The following is a 20,229-nucleotide window of genomic DNA, read 5'->3' as shown; positions in this document are numbered from 1 at the left end:
AATAAATTTTAAAGGGGAAACCCGGCGGGATTTGTGGGTTTTTTCAGGCCTAAAGTTATGTATATTAAACCAACGCCATCTTCAAAAACAAGGCTAAAACCAACTTCTATGTCTAAAATCCGACACATGGGCCATGTGCACAGGCCCCTATGCCTAAAAAACAAATGATCAAAATGGCTGAGGATTTAATTACCTTGATCAGGTGTTCCCATCCCCCCCCCTGCTAAGAGGCCTTGGCAAGACACTGATTATGAATCTTCAGATCATGTTTCCATTTCTTCTGATTCCTCTTCTGATAAGGAATTATCTATTCCACCTTATGAGGACTCTGATGCAGCAGAATCCATCCCTTCTGCTTCTCCTCCTGAGGATTTTTCTTTTGGAGAAACTTTGCATACCTTACAGGAACATTTTCTTTGGGAGCGTCAGGATTTTTCAGAATCTAAAGAGAGGCTTAGGGATTCACTTCTTCCTCAGCATAGGCCTTTGGCTATACCTCTTGTTCTAGACATTGTTGTTAATGTTTTCTCAGAATGCAGCATCTGCCGCTTTTAAAAAGGCTTCTAACTTGCCTAGGGTATACCATAAACGAAAAGAAATCACAACTGGTACCCTCTCAAAAAATTACATTCCTGGGTGCAAGCTTGAATACAACTGCCCAGATGGCTTACCTCATGCCAGACAAATCCAATTGATGACTTCAAACAAGCGGCCACAAAAAAACATTTATCTGCAAGACAAATTCTGCAGGCCTTTGGGGTTCATGGCTTCCTGCATTCTTCTAATTCCGTATGCAAGACTGCATATGAGGAAACTTCAGTGGTACCTAAAAAGCTTATGGAGTCAACATTGTCACAGCCTGGAAACCATGATTCCTATCATTCCTTGCCTGCAACAGGAGTTCCTATGGTGGGCAGAGGCCTGTCACCAAAACAAAGGACTGTCATTCATTCCACCCACTGCCACCCAAACCCTGACTTCAGACACATCAGACTATGCTTCGGGGCGCATTTGGCAGGGAGTTGAATTCAGGCCGAATGGAGCCCAAATCAAATGCACCTGCATATCAACCAGAAAGAGATGCTAATTGTACAGAATGCTCTGACAGCTGTCAAGGACTTTCTTCATCCAGGACAATTGCTGATAAAGACTGACAACACCACAGTCATGTGGTACATAAACACGCAGGGGGGGTATCCATTCCTACCCCCTTTGCACACTAGCCATGGCCTTGTGGAACACAGCCTTGACTTACCAAATACATCTACAAGCTCAATTCCTGCTAGGAAAGCAAAACACTCTGGCAGACGAACTAAGCAGAAATCTTATGGACCCACACGAATGGAAAATGGATCTGCAAATCATCGGCATGTTGACACGCAAATGGGGATCCCAGACGTAGATCTTTTTGCCTCACCCCAAAACTATTAGTTGGACAAATTCTGCACAAGAATCAATCACAAAAAAGCTTGGAAAGTGGATGCTCTATCCTTCAGCTTGAAAAACCTATCTGTCTATGCTTTTCCCCCTCTGCCTTTGCTCTCCAAGGTATTACTAAAAGTCTGACAGGAAAAAACAAAAATGATTCTGATTGCTCCGGACTGGCCTTGCCAACACTGGTACCTGCTCCTACACAATGTCACACCTTCCTCCGTGGTACCTGCCTTAGACACCTTATCTACCATCTCAGCAGAACTTTCATATTCTTCACACTCAGCTCCAAACTCTGAATCTTGCAACATGGCTGATCAACTAATATCACCAGTTACATCACTCAGCAAACCTGTGATGGATGTCATTTTGGAGGCTAGAAGGCCTAGTACTAGAAAATCTTATGCTGATAAACGGAAATATTCCTCAGATTCTGCAATATTTTACTGAGATGCTTCACAAGGGCCTATCTTTCTCTTCCATAAAAATCCACGCCTCTGCCATTTCAGCTCATTATAACACAGAGCCTCCCCTCTTTTCCCATCCCCTGCTAAAGCAGTATCTCAGAGGGGCCAAAAATTAAGACCTCCCAGGAGAGCACCAACTCCTGCATGGGACCTCAATTTTGTGTTGGAAAAACTCACCCTGCCTCCTTTTGAGCCAGCTCAAAACTACAGGCTCTCATGGCAGTGGAGCCTTTTATTTTCTTCCTGGACAGGGTAGCACTCAGGACCATTCCATCCTTTATGCCTAAAGTGGTATCTAGTGTGGCTCTTAATCAGACCATTCTTCTGCCAACTTTTTTCCCAAATCCACAGAACAAGGGGGAGTAGATTCTGCATTCATTGGATGTACACAGACAGCTAAGATTCTACTTGAACAGGACAAAATCTCTAAGAAAATCTGAGCAACTACTGGTGGCATTTGCTGCAGGGGCAGAGGGAAAGGCCATCTCAAAGCAGACCATTTCAAAATGGATAAGCCATTGTATTTATTTCTGCTACATGCATCCTGGTAAACCTGTCCCCAAGAGGATCAGATTCCATTCCACCAGGGCTGCATCTACTTCTGCAGCCTTTCTCAGAGGGGTTCCTACCAGAGACATTCTAGAAGCTGCTACCTGGAGCTCAGTTCATACTTTTAGCAAGCAGTACTATTTACCTCTCTTCTCTAAATCCAGAGCAGGCTTTGCCACTGCTGTCCTGCAGGGCCTTATAGCTGCTCCTAATGCTGTTTTATTCCATCCTCCCAACCATAGCTTTGGGATTCTACCCAAATGTAATGACTGCAACAGTGAAACACTAAGAACATAGTACAGTTGTGTACACTTACCATAAATGTAGATGTTCGAGTGTATTCACTGTTGCAGTCCTGGTTACCCACCCGCCAGCCCCCTACATTTCTCTTTTTATACCTCTTCTTTGTTACTATGCTCAAAAGCCTTTTTGTTGTATTTGCTTTTATTTGGAGGTATATTTTTTGTGTTGAAATTTACATGAATGCATGTATATCTATATCTATATCTATATATCTATATAGCTCTCCATTTGAGGGACACCTGACGTCTGAGACAAGAATAACTGATGAAAATTGCTTCGGCTGCATGTTTTATACCCCTGACGACCTGACATCATGGAAGAAAGGACAGCAACCGACACAGGACCCAACACTTTGTTAATCAGGCCGACTAAGGGCAACCTGCCAGCAGATTACCCAAATGTAATGACTGCAACAGTGAATACACTCTTAACATATATATTTATGGTAAGTATACACAACTGTACTTTTCTCTGACATCTCAACATCTTTATTCAACTTCCATACTTGGCTCCTTACAAAAATTAGATCTTTTGTCATCATAATCAAACTAGAATTAATTTGTAATCCCCATCATAGGCCTCTCTTCATTACTCAGCATCCCTCCATAATTACATGTCACTACCAGCCCCTCTTTCTGTGTGGTGACATTCACCCCAACCCTGGACCAATCAGCCATTCTGCCCAAAACATTTCTTCTAATGCCAAGAACCTCTGCTTCACTACAATTAACGTACATAGTATCTGTAACAAACCACCGAATTCCATGCCTGGCCCTGTGTTCTCCCCAGATGTTGTAGCACTCAGAGGCCACATATTGCCAGCACTGAAATTCTTCCAGGATATAATATACATAGAAGTGATTGGCTACATAAAATAGTGAAGGTGTCTCATTAATCTACCGTGACACTTTAGCTGTTACACCATATGATAAACCTGTACCAACATTCGGAAATATTACTAGTTAACCTTCACATCAACAACAGAAAACATTTATGTATTGCTGTACTCTGTATTCCCCCAGGTCGAAACATACCTACTCTGGAAGGTCTACTATCCTGTACCACCCTCAATATATCAAATGAGTGGCAACACAAATATGACCTGGCAAACTCTCATTTCTGATTCCCCGTTAAATAGTATTAAATTGCATTAGGTTTACTCAGCTCATCTCTGACCCCACTTGTAAGGTAAAAAAAAATAGAATCAACCCTAGACTGGATACTTGTCTCTCACCCTCAAATTCACCGGGGCTGGGACCCTACCCAATACATTTAGTGACCATCTTCCTGCCTATACCCATTGAACTCAACTTCAAATAGACAAACTCCATTGTCTAAGAACAACTAAGAATCTTACCCATTTCAATGAACAGCTATGCTTAGTCTGTATAAAAAAAAAAAAAAAAAAAAAAAAAAACCCACAACTGGTCCCCTACCAAATTACTGACGTAGATGACTGCTTTATCCAGTCGAAGAAAAGTCCTTTTAGATATTCTAGACAGTCTTGCCCCCAGACGTACCAAAAAGAGGAGTCTAACCATGCCATGTGGCTAACTAAACAGTTACTTATCTCCAGGGATAAAACCTGGAAGGAATGGCATAGAAACAGAACCCCACAACTTGAACTCCGATATAAACAACTCCGTAACAATGCCAAAAAGCAAGTCATCAGTGATTTAAAAAGCTATTTCTCCATTAAACTCGTTACCCAAAAACCCCAAATTTTTCTGGAACTCTTGTTTCCTCTCCTAAATTCTCGTACTCAACACAACCCCTCTCCATCTCCTGACAGACTGTCAAGAAATTGCCCAAGCCTTCAATTCTCTCTTTATTGATACTATCCAAAACTTGTTAATGATTTCTCTCTACAAACTAACAAAAGTGTAATCGGCAACATAAACAACAATGCACAATACCCCCCACATCAGTTGTAATTCCAATAAAAACCCATCCAGTCCTCTAGTTACATTACAACCAGTACCCACCTCTCTAGTTCGTAAACTGCTCTCAAAACTAAAACCATGCTCCCCATGCTGAATACCTAAAAACTTGCAGCAGATTCTATAGCTCGTCCAGTTAGCATTCTCCTTAACCGATCAATCTCTGAATCATATGTACCACAACTATGGAAAAACTCAATTACTACTCCCCTTCGCAAAGGCGGTAACACCAGTGATCTATCTAACTACTGGCTCATCTCCATACTTCCACCTCTATCTAAAATTTTAGAAGTGTATTCATTCTCCATTCCTAAAACATCTCACAGACAAACTTCTCGCACCCACCCAACATGGTTTTTGGCCAGCACACCGCACAACAGCAGCCTTACTGTCCTTTACCAACACTCTATACAAAGCTCTTGATGCAGGCCTACTAACATCAGTGATCCTACTAGACCTATCAAATGCTTTTGATAGTATCCCACTCAACTACTTTTACAGCCTGAGACTGGAAACTGCTCCCCACACACGCTGTCTTGGTTCCATAACTATCTACACAACAAAAAATCTGTTAGATGGCAAAGTAAGCAATCAGATTACCTACTCAGCAACAAAGGCATTCCCCAAGGGTCTGTTCTTGGGCCTTTGCTTTTAACATCTTTAATAATCTCCATAAAGCATCCCTGCAACGTACACTCATTCAATATGCGGACAGTTCGACAATTACGTCCTCTAACAACATCTCAGATCTCGTAAAGTTAACACACGATGCATTTATTTCCATTGAATCTTGGCTTAATGAAACTAAACTGCTACCTAATCCCAAAATATCAAAACTTTTACTCTTTACAACCAAACCTCTAACTCTATAGACTTTAGAATATTCTCTCAAAACAATAAGGAAATTGTAAAAAAGCCAAACTACTTGGCATCACAACTGATGACAAACTATCCTTTGATAATCATATACTCAACTCGATCAAAAAGACCCATCTTAAGCTTGGCAGACTCTATAGGCATAAACTCTATTTGGACAAGTCTACCAGGTTGAAACTAGCTAATGGTGTATTTCTGGCCTCCCTGCATACTGTATGGTTGCCCCATTGTCACTTTACCTACACGCATCTCTCCTGACCAAACTGCAGTCCTGCTATTATAAAATAGCCAAGTTTGTCTCCAACATGCCAACTCGCACACATCATTGCCTGTCCATTAAATCTGTAAACTGGTTTGCGTTCCCTCATTACTTACATTACTCCCAACTTGCTCTCGCCCACAAACTACTAAATAATCCAAACTTCTGCCCATCCCTTCAAACTATAATACAAACATACACCCCTATTCGGCATATTAGGTCCTCTTAATAAACAAGTCTTAACCATAACTAAATCCAACAAAAGAGCTGGACAATGTCTATTCCCATGCCATTGCCAAACTTTGGAATGCTCTCCCTCTCTCACTCAGCTAGACTCTTTAAAAACATTTAAATTTCCACTAAAAGAACACTATCTCAATAATCTTGTCTGTTCCTGTAGTCATATAATTAAACCGCCTTCAATGTTTTGGCCACTGTACACTACAAATCATTTTACTAACTTAATATAGTTGCAATTTACACTATCTGTCTTCGTATCCAATCTCTCTTGCTTTCTTTATTTCTGTGGCTGAATAAACAGAATTGATTAAACATTATTCTTACTTATGAGAATATACAGACAGAATTACTAAAAATCAAACACACTGGGTTTATTTTCTTGTTTTGTATACCTCTATGATATGTATTTGTCTTGTATATCTACTCCAATTAGTATTGTGTAAAAACTTTCTTGACTTTCAAAGTTAAGCTGATGTTATGTAAAAATTTCTGTGATTGTATGGAGCTTTTCTCCCCGGGCCTCCACTGAAAATGTGTCATTGGCCCAGTGGACTTTCCCGGTTAACAAATGTAAGTAAATAATAAACACTTTTAAGAAGTTTGTCTGCAAGGGTATGTTTAACGCTATTAATTAAGCTCCGGGTATATTGCTACATCCCATGGAAGAAGTATTTTTGGTTGTGGTTAGCACTTTTGGTAAATTATCTTTAGAGGTAATTGGAGGAGTAAGGGACTCTATTTCAAGCTTTGAAAGTCCCACTGAAGTTTGTACTAAATTTGTCTGCAAGGAAATTTTGTTGACATGTTAGCAATGTCTGTTGGGACAAAGTAGGTGGTGGTGTTATGAACAAATTCAGACAAATGTAGGGTATTTCTTTTCAGTTTTCTGTCGTAACTAAACAAGGATTCAGGATTATTTTTGGCTTCAGAGGCCAGCCTAAATTCATGGGCTCCCTTAGTTTGCTGTTGTAAATATTGAGGAGTTTGTATAGATGCCTAGGAAGTGTAAAGTTATGTAATTAGAGGATTAAGGGATAGTGTTGAAGTGTCAAGATGGAATCTGGCAAAGTGCAGTGCTATTGTAACCGGTGTATAAAGCTGTGCCTCTGTGATATGCACGTTATAAATGCTTTTATTGTTGAACAGCAATAAAGTTGTCAAAAATGAATATATACCATATGATACTTAACCGACCACGTCCCTCTCCTTCATATTTTCCCTTAGCTTAGTATATATACTCTGTCTAATTCTGTACTCCTTAACCCCTGACACTTTCCCTGTCTGAAAAGGAAATGCCTGACAGACCTACACCAGATGATGATCGTCATGTTTCACTGTTGCTTTCCTAACTTGCGAGATTTTCTGCCGTGGAACCCCTTGGCCTGTCCTACCACCAGAGAAAATTTTCACTCTTCCAAGAGCTGGTGGATGCCCTATCCAGTCTCACTAAACTTTTGCTATTAGGGGAGTTGGCCAGCAGCATGACCTCAGTTCTTTCTTGCCATCTGAGCCTGAAAAAGAATGCCAGTTGCACCAAAAAAAGACTACTAAAAAGCGAAGTACCCCATTGAGGAACCTTTTATGTATCTTTTGACTAATGTCAGAGAAAATTAATAATTGTGGGAAATAGATTACACACTGGGACTGCCACTCCTTTTGTGTGACTTGCTTGGGCCTGGAACACTGTTCCCAACTGTCATTTTTGTGCTGAATTTAATAGCAGGACCATTAGGCATAGGGCTGAGATTCTAGCTATACACCTTAGTGAGTCGTGGGGTCATTCGTGTCCTATAGCATCAGTCAATCCAAAGTAGATATCCCTAAGGGAAAAAGGGATAAGGATGAACGTCCCAGGCCTAAGGTCTCTGATGATGCCCATTCACCATCAACCAGTCCTCTTAGGCTTGTTATAGCTGAAGAAGGTGAGGTGCTTTTGTAGCACCCTTCTGCGACCGAGGTGGTGGTGCAGGTCCCTATCTAGATCGATTTTGGAGTTTGGTAGTACTTCTGGTCCTTCAACATCTTTTCAAGCTATAGGACTCTGCTAGTCAGTTGCGTCCAGAACCACTTTGCAGGCTCCGGCTTTTGACGACTGCTCTAAGACTACAGCTTTTCATCTCACCAGTACATTGCAGCAACTTTTCGTTCACTGGAGCTGGATGCCTGTTCTGCAGCAGGCCTAAGGCCGCTCATAGAAAAGCAGCTCCCTTCCAGCCCCAACTTTGGCCTACCAGCTCCCATTCCGAGGCTTACCAACAGGGTCTTGTGAGATTGGCTGAAGACCTAATCTCTCTGGTTAGATCCAGACAGCCCGCCCCCCCCCCAGTCCTCCCAAGGTAAAAGAAAAAGGGACACCCAGATAGAAGGACCTTTCTAACCTCTTTGAGTCAGATAATGATCCTGACCAAGAGGCCTCTACCCATTTAAGGTATTTCCATTGCCTCCTTTGGGGATTCAGACTCTGAGAAGAACTTGGCTTCATCCTCCTCTTCTGAGGATATTTCCTTTGGGGAAATCCTGCACACCTTGAGGGAACATTTCCACTGGGAAGCTCAAGACTACCCTCAGTCAAAGAAAAAAAAAATAGGGAATTTCGTAATCTCCCCGAATACAACCCCCTACCATATCTCCTGTTTTAGTGGTGGTGATTGATGTATTTCAGGACTCTTTAAAACCAGACTCTCTACCTCCTGTTTCTAGAAAGCCTGATAAGATTTATAGGGTTCTGGATTCACACAAACCTCTTTTGAAGAACCTTGTAGCAGATTCTGAAGTTGTGTTCCCTGGCCCTAAGGGAGCCAAAGCTAGTTCTTTCAAAAACTCCTTTCCCACAGACAGATTTGGCAAAAAGGTTTACATGTCTGCTACCCTCACTAGATGAGGGCCTTGAATTGCCAGCTTCACATGATAAAATACCAAGAAACTATTCTGCTTTAGATGAAGCAGAAAAACTGATGGCCATGGTGAACAAGAGTCTGTCTAAAGAGTTGGTCATTTGTAATTCCTATCCTCAGGCAGCAAAGCATTCCCTGCAGTGTGGCTGTGATGCTATGGAAGCTTCCTGAAAGGCTGCATCTACAGGCTCGGTCATCAGAAGACATGCATGGCTGAAGGAGCAGTCCCTTCCAAAACATACAAATCCAACCGCCTGCATTCCCCTTTGGACAAGGCTTTTCTCTTTGGCACCAAGGCTGAGGCTATACTCAAGAAAATGGAGGTTAAGGCCTAGAGTCCATGCATCTTTAAGGGCTCTCTAAGTCCAGTCTCCATGTTTTAGCAGAATTACCCTACTTAAACACTGGTCCTTTCCTTCCCAGTCTAAGGCTAGGCAAAGAAAACTATGTAGGGAAAGGAACCAGAGATAGCACCAGAGGCCCAGGCAGTGGCATTCAGAACCAATTAGACCAGAGGGGTTCAAGATAACAGGCCCATGGCAGGGAGCAACCAGGACTTGTCTGTGGGTACTCCCTTTTCATCACCTCTGGTAGTTGGGCCCGCCAAGGGTTTCAACTGCAGGAAATCCCATAAGTTAGGACTGCAACAGTGGAGACACTTTAACATCTACATTTATGGTAAATGTACACAACTGTACTTTCTGTAGCAGGTGTTTGCACAGCCATGATATTCATTTTTGAACTTGTATCTGCTCATTTGATGATCACATGAGTTGTTTGTGTCAGTCAAGATTTCTAGAATGTACATGGCTTGATTTATTATCAGTGTGTCAGTGGCTAGTTCATCTTTTGCCCAGTGGAAAGACAAACCTCAGAACTATGCAGTAGAAAGTCAACTTTCATACAAGCATGAAACGCAAAGGCATTACATTTTTTCAGCCCGTGAAGTGCTTTAATCATTTTGGCATTGCTGAATGTTATTTATGGAGTAATAACAAATTTCCCAGTCTTAATTTTTGCAGAACTCACATTTTTCTTGTGCTACTATGTTTGGTAAAGAAAGCTGAATGGGTACTTCCGTGTGTTATGATTTAAAATGTTTTTTTTTCAGTTACTAAACTCGTCACTGGCTAACAAAAAAATATATATATGTAATAAATGAAAGCGCTTTAAAACTACATGAAAATATACAGTTCTAATGTTGGTTGTATATTTGGGTTTGATGGTGGATAACTACATGGTGTCCTATAAAAAGTATGGTTAAAAATGACATCTTAGACTCTCCACTATATGGAATCCTGACAAGAAGAAGCCAACTGAGGATGTTTTGAAGTGATTTCTTACAGCAAGCAGTGTTGTGACACAAAGTTAATTCTACCTCTTCTGGTAATTAAAGTAATACTGATTTTTCCTAAATTATCTGTATATGTTGATGTCTTTAATGAAAACGGATTGGTAAAACACTACTTAATAAAGATACTTGTACTAAAAACATTAAGCTGATTCTGGAGATCTTTAAGATGTGTGTAACCCGATGTTTTCCTCTGTTCTTGTGTACTGTCTTTTGACAAAACTTGTTTTTGAGAGTGTGTGTATATACATATTTATTGTACAGGAGCCTATATAGGGCAGGGCTTATTACTGCACAATCATTTGTTTTCTGCTGTTTTAACAGAGTATTGCTGAGTGCTTTGCCTTCAACAATTTCTGCCTCTTGTCTGTCTTTTCCATCTGCTCTTTTGGTAGTGGGTACAGACTTGTGCTAATCTTAATGTTTGCTTAACTGCTTACTCTGCACAAATGCATAATTTCCAATGGACTGATGTACCATTTTTAAAAGGGTGTGTGCATCTTTTAAGCAGAAGGTTCCTGGTTGCACAGTTTATGCTGTTTTTAGACAAATGCTTTGATTTTTTTTTTTTTGGTAGGGGGCTTTGCTTTATCTTTCAAGGGACAACATTCCTAAAACCTTCCTAAAATGGAAATATTAAAACTAGAATTCATGTTAAGCAAACAACTCTTTCTGCTTAAACTATAGCTTTTAGCATCATGTGCTTTGTCTGTTTCAGTGGGCACATCTTGCAGAGTCTCATCACATTATATCATTTTGATGGCTTTTATTTTTGTTTTCAGAGATACTCAAGTGATTTTCTGGGTGTCTTTTCTTCCTGTCTTTCATTTAAACTCGAGGTGGCTGTTCCTGTCACAAGTAGTGTTCTCCAGTCACATTGCTGCTGTTGCTGTGATTGATCAAATTCCATGTCGATCAAATTCCATGTCAATCAAAAACACATTGAACATGAAATTGGCTTGTTACAGTGTGGCTTTTTGGGCACTGCTCTGCAATTAGAAGACTTGGTATAGCACTACAAGTCTTCATTTTTTTCTGTTTTCATTAAGGTGTGCTTTGGTGTCGGGAATTGGCAGTAAATATTTTGAAAGAAAAATGGGGAGGAGAAGTCCTTTTTTAGTTAAATCTGGTTTGCTTTTTTTCTGATTCATTTTTCCAGTTCCTGCAAAACAGAATACTGAAGCTGAGCCATATTCGGCCCACCCTGGTGACTTCCTCCAGTTGCGTTGTCGGCTACAGGAGGACGTGCAGAGTATCAGCTGGCTGAAAGACTGGGTTCAGCTGTTTGAAACCAATCGTACACGCATCACTGAGGAGGAGCTGCAGGTCAGGGATGCAGTGCAGGAAGACTCTGGACTGTATGCCTGTATAGCCAATGGCCTCTCGGGAAGCCAGACTACATATTTCTCCGTTAATGTTTCAGGTTAGTATGTATCTCAGTGTGGTGAGGGCACTTAATTTTTGTCTACCCTATCCCCAGTCTGACTTTTCTTTACTTGCCTTACACAACATTGTATATGTTGGGGGCGCTACTTTCATGTGCTGCTCTTTGCTGCTAACTTTGCATTTGGTTCTGAAGTGCATCTCCTGTGGGCTGTTTTCCGTTCTAAGGCTGGCTGTTGTACTAGTGACATCTGAGCAAGATGGTAAAGTTTAGGACCTTCTGCTTCCCTCTGTTGACCAGAAACCAGTTAAGCTTTTGTGTGCTGACTTGTGTAGCCATCTTTTTTTCCCCACTTAGGACTGCTTCAGTTTGAAGTCATTTCCCATTGATAGGGTCTGTGCTGCATGACATTTTAAAGTGACAGGTATTCAGTTAATTTATCATTTTTTCTTTAAAGTGGTAGGCGCCAAGTTTTGTTTGAGACTGAGGTACTCAGCTGATGTCTGTCTATCTGGTGAACTATTCTGGCGTTGTACTGTCATTGTTGAAACTAGTATGATTTAAACAGCGTCTGTTAATGATAGAATTATTACATATTTATTTTCAGATTTGTTGGAGGTTGGCTGTCCTTAACAGAAGGTCTTGGTAGTCCATCAGTACTTTTTCACTTGTATTCAGATGACTTTGCAAGCATAGGCCTCATGTTTTTTTTTTTTTCCTGGGAGCTCATAGCTTTGTGTGTGTGTGTGTGTGTGTGTGTGTGTATATAGATAGATATAGATAGATATAGATAGATATAGATAGATATAGATAGATATAGATAGATATAGATAGATATAGATAGATATAGATAGATATATAGAAAAACACACAATGTACATATACATATGAAATATCTACAAGTGTGTATGTATGTAGATATGAGTTGTGTGACTGTCTAAACAAGATCACCAAGGGGTGAGTGCTTCAGTATTGCAGTGTTAAATCTTTTATCCCAAAGTAATGCATTTAATCTTGCATAGTATTAACAAAGATGGTACCAGTACATCCAATGCCTAACTCGTGTTAAGTGAAAACTTCATTGCCAATTCTTTGTCAAGTTCTAACTAAAAGATTGCCTTCTCAATAACCTTTGAGAGCGTACGCAAAAATGCTTTACTTTATATTGCAGGGCCACTGATGAAAATGATCCTATTTGTATCTGTTCATGTACCCAGTTAATAAAAAAAAGAAATACATTTTTACTGTTTATTGTAATTCTTTTGGCAGCCCTTCAGGTGGGCATGATGGTCTTGCATTTTTTGCTGCTTCCAACTATTATTGTCTCCTGATTCATTAGCTATGTAAACACGAACATAATTTTTCTAGACCCCAGTCAGTTTTGTTCTGTGAAGGGTAGGTCCTGTCTGAAACCTAGTAAGCTTTTTTTTGTAAAGTTCACAGAAGCTGTGGACAGTGGTAACCATATGCATGCTGCTTATATCGACTTTGTAAAGGCTTTCGACACTGTCCTTCACATTGCTACTGCTGGAAGTTGTTTATCTGCTGGATTATAAACTGACTAACAGATCCTGGATTATGAAAGTTGTCGATACCCTGTCTAAACTTAAAAATTCACGTGGGCTGTCTCCTGTTTAATTTGCAGATATCCAAGTCAATATCTCAGAAGTGTGGTCAACAGTTTTGCTGTTTACTGCAAAGCTGGACACATCTGTATGTTCGCAGGTACTAAACCGCTCCAGGAAAGGATGTTATATGCACATACCTGGTGTACTAAAAATGGTCATCTCTGTTATGTATAGTCCCACGCTATTTGGGAAGTGAGCACTATTAAGTGTTTGCAGATGTTCTTCGTGTTTCACTGTTGCAGTCATTACATTTGAGTAATCCTGCTGGCAGCTTGCCCTCAGCTGGCCTGAATTCCAAAGTATTGGGTCCTGCGTCGGCTGCTGTCACCCCTTCCCTGACGTCAGGTCGTCAGGGGTATAAAAGAAGCAGCTGATGACATTTTCTTCAGTCTGTCGTGCAGCGCAGTGCCCGAAACAGTTCGCAAGTGCCGGTCGGCCGACTCCTGAGATTTTCATGTTTGAGTTTCAGATCTGAAGTCTTCAATAAAGCTAAGTACCCCGTTGGGAAAACTGTTTTTTCTTGCTCCAGACTGATGTCAGAAAAAGTTAATTGTATTTCTTGTGGAAAGCAAATACCTCATAAGGATTTTCATTCTTATTTTATTCCTTGCCTAGGCCCTGATCACATCGTTACTGGTTGTCGGTTTTGTGCTAGATTTAACCAACGCACTATTAAGCGTCGGTATGATTTTACTTTAAACTTTTTTGGATGCCGGTTTAATTACCCTGAAATGTTGTTGGACAGCCATCAGACTGCCGGAGTTTACAAAAAACGCAAAGAAAAAGAAAAACGGAGGCCCAAAACAGACTACGAAGCTTATCTTAAGCCAGTCACCGGTTCTCAGTGAGGTGCTTTCGCAGCCCCTGATGCCCGCTACTTTGAGTCGCAGGCCGCTACCGACTCCCACATGGAATCAGCCATGCCACTGGATACTCAAGGTATTGGAGCCTCGGACGCTAATCCCTCAGATGGGTCCGGAGCCGCTGAGCAGGCACCGGCTTCTGAGGGTGTATTCAGACCTAAACATCTTTACATTAAAATGACTTCAGCATCAAAGGCAAAGACTGAAGCACCTTCTAAAGCAAGGAAACAAACTCAAGAGCCACGTGGATAGGCCTCTATGCCCAAAAAACAGATGCTCAAAATGGCCGAAGACTTAATTACCTTGATCAGGGGTTCCCATCCCCCTCCTGATAAGAGGCCTAGGCAAGACACTGACTATGAATCTTCAGATCAGGTTTCTATTTCTTCTTGTTCCTCTTCTGATCAGGAATACCCCCCCCTCCCCCAATGAGGATTCTGATTCTGAAGAATCTATACCTTCAGCATCTCCTCCTGAGGACTACTCCTTTGGGGAAATCTTGCATACCATGAGGGAGCATTTCCACTGGGAGAGCCAAGAGTTTTCAGAATCTAAAAAGAGGCTCAGGGATTTTCTCTTACTACCTCAGCACAGGCCTCTAGCTATTCCACCTGTTAGACATTGTAGATGTGTTTTCGGAGTCTAGTCTGACCCCTGACTCCTTACCCTCAGCTCCTGTTAAGCCTGACAAGATATTACAGGGATGTTCATCGTGTTTCACTGTTGCAGTCATGACTGTAGGGTTCTCCCCTGCCGGCAGGCAGTCCTCGGTCGGCCAGAATCCCAAAGTCTGGGTCCGGCGTCGGCTGTTCAACCATGCTCCCTGACGTCAGAGCGCCAGGAGTACAAAGCTGACAGCCGACGCCATGTTCTCCAGTCTTTCTTGCCGTGCGGTGATAGCAGTTCGGCTGACTCCTGACAATTTTTTCTGAACAAACTTCAGTCCAAAGACTTTCTCCTACTCAAAGCTAAGTACCCCATTGGGGAAACTTTTTCTTGCTCCAGTCTGATGTCAGAAAAAGTTAATTGTATTTCATGTGGGAAGCAAATACCTCCTAAGGATTTTCATTCTTACTGTATTCCTTGCTTGGGCCCTGACCACGACGTAGCTAGTTGTCGGTTTTGTGCTAGATTCAATCAATGTACAATTAAACAAAGGTACGATTTTGCATTTCATTACTTCGGTAGGCGTTTTAATTACAAAATGTCGTCTGATACGGTTCCGGCTACCGGAGTTCACAAACAACGCAAGGACAAAGACAGGCCTCCGAGGTCCAAATCAGACGATATTTTATTTTTATTTTTATTTTATTTTACATTTGTTGACCGGGCTAGTCCAACTGGATATATGTCCGTTTTCAGTAGAGGCCCGGGGAGAAAAGCTCCATCAGTTGTACACTTTTACAAAAAGGCATAAATGGTTACATAAGAAAGATAGGAAATAAAAACAATAATATAATCAGATAAAAAAATACATTGGCATAAAAGTTCACATGACATCATAGCAGGTTAACCAGATAATAAAGGGTAATGGAAGAGAGAAGAGTTGGCATTAGTCAGGATTAGTGCAGGAGCAAAGCCAGTGTTTATTGAGATAAATCTTTAGTTGAAATTTGAAAAGTTGGAAAGAGGTTAAAGAAGTGATATCAGAGGGTAGTTTATTCCATGTTTTTCCAACAGAGTTGGAGAATAAACTGATGCATTATTGTTAGGTTTGGTAATATTAATCAGAAGTTTATTTGAGAGTTGTTGCAGGTTGTTGTATGGAGAAATAAGGCTAGTAAGTGTTGGTGTGTTGGTTGGCTGATATAGAATCTTATAAGCAATTAAGATCTGTTGAAGTACAAGTTGGTTAGGAAGTTCAATCCAGCCTAGTTATTTTAGGTTCAAGCAGTGATGAGTTCTAAAAGGAGATCCAATAGCGAATCGAGCTATGTTATGATAGGATGTTTCTAGTTTCTTCATGTTGTTTTTGGAAAGATTAGTGTAAATGGGGGAAGCGTAGAGAAGAGTGGAGATTAGGCGAGATCTAGCAATGGTGGACCTTGCTGTGGGTGTTAGGAAAGGTTTGATTCTGTAAAGGGATCCTATTTTTTATTAACTAATTTTATGGTGTTGTTGATGTGAGAGTCAAAGTTGAGGTTATTATCAATAGTTATCCCTAATAGTTTTGTGGTCAAGTCAGAGAGATGAGTGTTCCGTCAGTGGATGTAAGAGTAAAGTAAGGTGGAGTAGATTTAGTAGGTGAAAAAGTAATAGTTTTGTTTTCTTGGGGTTGAGGAGTAGACAGCGTAAGAGAACCATTGTTCTACAGCACTGAAAGCTTTTTGAGTAAGTGACTGGAGTTCTGTATGAGAGTTAGCAGAGCAGATTATAGTTGAGTTATTGTATACAGGTAGTATATGGGATAGCAGATTGAAGGTCATTAATAAAGATAGAAAATAGCAAAGGGCCTAGGATAGAGCCTTGAGGTACACCTAAGGAGATAGGTAGAAGATTAGAAAGTGAGTTTTTCCAAAGTACTGCCTGCTGACTATTTTCTAGGTAAGATGCAAACCAGGACAAGGCAAGATGATCAAGAGCCAGTGATTGTAGGATATGTAGTAAAAGTTTATGATTCACCATATCAAAAGCTTTGGATAGGTCGATGAAGACAGAGGAAGATAGATAGTTATTGTTACGTTAGTGTTAATGGAGTTAGTGAAGGAGAGTAAAGCAGTAGTGGTACTGTGTGAGGGTCTGAAACCATGCTGACAGTTAGAAAGTAAGTTGTTGTTGAGAAGGTGAATTTAATACTTGTTTGTGAATACATTTTTCCATGATTTTATTGGTGAGAGGAGAGCTATTGAAAGACAAAAGTTAGAAAAATCATTAGAGTTTCCTCCTTTATGTAGTGGGATGATATGAGATATTTTCCAGATAGAGGGAAAGATTCCTTCCTTTATAGATCTATTGATCAGGATGGAAATAGGGTAGGCTAAGGCTTTGGCACCTATCTGTAAGAATTCTGCAGGCAGTTTGTCTGCAGAGGGAGTGGTGGGTTTTAACTTTAGGAGCAATGATGTGATAAAGGAGGTAGAGACTGGTTGTAATTGGAGTGTAGGAGGTGGATTTAATGTGGATGGAGGAAGATTTGAGGTATCAGGAGATAGATGACTAGCTAGTGTTTGGATAGTGTTTGTGAAGAATGAGTTGAAGTAATTTGCTGTTTGTTTAGGGTTTTCTGGGTTAGAGTCCTGGGGATTAGGTGTAATGGAGTGACCTGGAGACAGAAGATTATTAATACTGGCCCAGAATTGTTTAGGTTCCTTATTAGTGATGTTCTGCAGCTGAAGGTAATAGTTTTTTGTCGGTCAGGATAGCTCTTTTAGTGCTGTTTCTAAGCTCTCTAAATTTTTGACGATCAGTTTGATTTTTAGTGGTGCACCATTTTGACCATGATTTATTTCTAATAATGATTTTATGCCTAGTATTATTAGTTAGCCAGGGTGCTACTTTTGATTTGGTTCTGATGGTACGAGCTGGGGCATGTTGGTCTAGAATTGATAAGAATGTAGAGTTAAAGTAATCTACTGCTTCATTAAGGGGAAGATATTTCAATGAGGACCAATTACAATATTTTAGATCAGCTAGAAAATGTTCTGAGTCAAGTCTTTTTTGTTCTTAGTGTTCTAAGTGTGGCAGGTAAGGTTAGGTTGATTTTGTGTCTAATGACATAAGTTAAAGAATGGTCACTTAGATCATCTGGAAGGGTACCGGACTGGTAGGTTTGTTGGGGAGTATTAATCAGAATCCAGTCTAGAATAGATTCATGGTTGTTGGATTTATCAGTTCTGGTTGGACAGTTAATGAGTTGAGAGAAGCCATATAGGTTTATGTGGGATGTAGGGTTTATACTATTAAATGAATTCCAATCAATGTTAAAGTCACCTAGAACTACTGTTTCTTGGGGGAGGTTGTTTGACAGCAAGCTCAGGATGCATTCTAGAGTGTTAGTGTTATCATACAAGCAGAGCCAGCTTCAGGTTCGGCCGTCGTCAGTGAGGCGCTTTTGCAGCCCCTGTCGTCGGCCATTTCGGAACCGATGGCCGAAATGGACTCCCACGAGGAGCCAACTAGGCCTTTGAATATTTCTGTTGCAGGACCTTCGGACAATGCTCCTTCGGATGGGTCCGGAGCCGCTGTGCAGGTACCGGCTTCCGAAGGGGTTTTCAGGCCTACTCAGCTTCTAATAAAGGCAAAGCCAAAGGCAAAGACTCCTCCCAAATCAAAGACTGCAACACAGGCCTCTTCTGATCCGGCTCCCAAGTCACAGAAACAGTTACTTAAGATGGCGGAGGACTTGCTTACTATGATTAGGGGTTCACATCCCCCTCCAGATAAAAGGCCAAGGCAGGAAGTTTATTATGACTCCTCTGATCAGGCTTCTGTTTCTTCAGTTTCTTCTTCTGACCAGGAATATTCTTTCCCTCATGAGGATTCTGATGCTGAGGAATCCATTCCTTCAGCTTTTCCCCCTGAGGATTTCTCTTTTGGGGAATCTTTGCATGAAATGAGGGAACATTTCCACTGGGAAGGACAGGAGTATTCAGAATCTAAGAAAAGACTAAGGGATTTTCATCATCTTCCCTAACATAGACCCCTGGCTATTCCTCCTATTTTGGATATTGTGGATGATGCTTTTTCGGAGGCTAACTTAACCCCTGACTCTTTTCCTCCAGCTCTTGTTAAGCCTGACTGATATTACAGGGTTCCTGATTCCCACCAGTTTCTATACAAGAACCCTACTGCTGACCCTGAAACCATTTCTCAGGGTCCTAAGGGAGTTAAGGCCGCTTCTGCTAAAAACCTCATTCCCACTGAGAAGGATTCCAGATCTTTAGAAAGATGGGGCAAAAAAGTGTACACTTCTGCTACTTTATCTATTAGGGCTTTAAACTGTCAGTTTCATATGCTGAAATACCAGCAATTTCTCCGGTCTGTTTTAAAACAAAAGCTAACTTCCATTTCCACCTGTGCAGATGATAAGGAATTACATGACTTAATGCATGAAACTGAACAAGTTGGGAAGCATGGTTTACACTGTGGATTTGATGCTTTGGAGGCTTCTTGTAGGGCTGCTGCCTCTGGCACAGTAATTAGAAGGCATGCATGGTTAAAGGAACAATATTTGCCAGATCAAGTAAAAGCTAAATTATTGGACGCTCCTGTTCAGCATAATGTTTTGTTTGGATCTAAAGCTGAAGGGGTGATTAAAAAGACGGAGGACAAGGCAAAATCCATGCAAACAGTTACAGATTTCTTGCAAGTTCAGCCACCCAGATTTAGTTGGAATTGGCCTACAAAAAAATTGGTCCTTTCCCAATTCAGACAGGCCCCAGAGGGGGTAGATACAGACGCTCCCGAGGAAGGCCTCAAATACAAGCCTCTTATAGAACAAGGCAGTGGACTGCTTCCACCCCTAGGGGAGGAGAGGACAGGTCGCAGACTCATAGGAAACGGACTCAATGACTCCCTCTGTTGGGCTACAGGAACTTCTTGCCTGGAAGCCCCTCTCGGAGGAAAACTTTCTTTTTCACCTAAATTGGACTCGTATAACCCAAGACAAGTGGGTTCTGGATGTGGTTTCAAGAGGTTACAAATTCCATTTTCATACCCTACCAAGGCCAAGCGGATGGCCAGATCTTCCAAAACATCAATGGACAGAGGCCTTAAACCAGGTGGAAGCTCTCTTGGCTATGAAAGCCATAGAACAAGTTCCACTTTCAGAGATGGGACAAGGTTTGTACTCGAGGCTCTTTCTAGTCCCCAGGAAACAAAATTCATGGAGCCCCATTCTGGATCTGTCAGTCTTGAACACTTTTCTAGAGATACCAAAATTCAAGATGCTTACTCTACAGCATCTACTTCCAATGCTGACCAAAAATGCATGGATGGTAACTTTTGGATTTAAAGGAGACATATTTACACATTCCCATCAGGCAGAAACGCAGAAAATACCTCAGGTTCAAGGCCGGATCGAGGCACTTTCAATTCTCTGCGCT

The 20,229-nt window shown here is 41.1% G+C and overlaps 1 protein-coding gene across 7 annotated transcripts in view; it reads left to right on the top strand.

Moving 5' to 3' along the window:
- The window catches only part of FGFR1 (fibroblast growth factor receptor 1), a 566,249-nt gene that overhangs the window by 391,121 nt on the left and 154,899 nt on the right, over positions 1–20,229 (top strand). For 5 of the 7 annotated variants that reach the window (XM_044084325.1, XM_044084322.1, XM_044084323.1 and 2 more), the window contains exon 3: positions 11,470–11,733. The exons of the other annotated variants lie outside the window; for them this stretch is intronic. In XM_044084325.1, the coding sequence (XP_043940260.1) occupies positions 11,470–11,733 (264 nt within the window). The remainder of the gene's footprint in view (positions 1–11,469; positions 11,734–20,229) is intronic. 7 annotated transcript variants of the gene reach the window in all.

This window comes from Protopterus annectens, chromosome 9.part0, assembly GCF_019279795.1.
Source record: "Protopterus annectens isolate FY-2018-M chromosome 9.part0, PAN1.0, whole genome shotgun sequence".
Lineage (NCBI taxonomy): Eukaryota > Metazoa > Chordata > Ceratodontiformes > Protopteridae > Protopterus > Protopterus annectens.
This window is presented reverse-complemented; position numbering and strand designations above follow the sequence as displayed.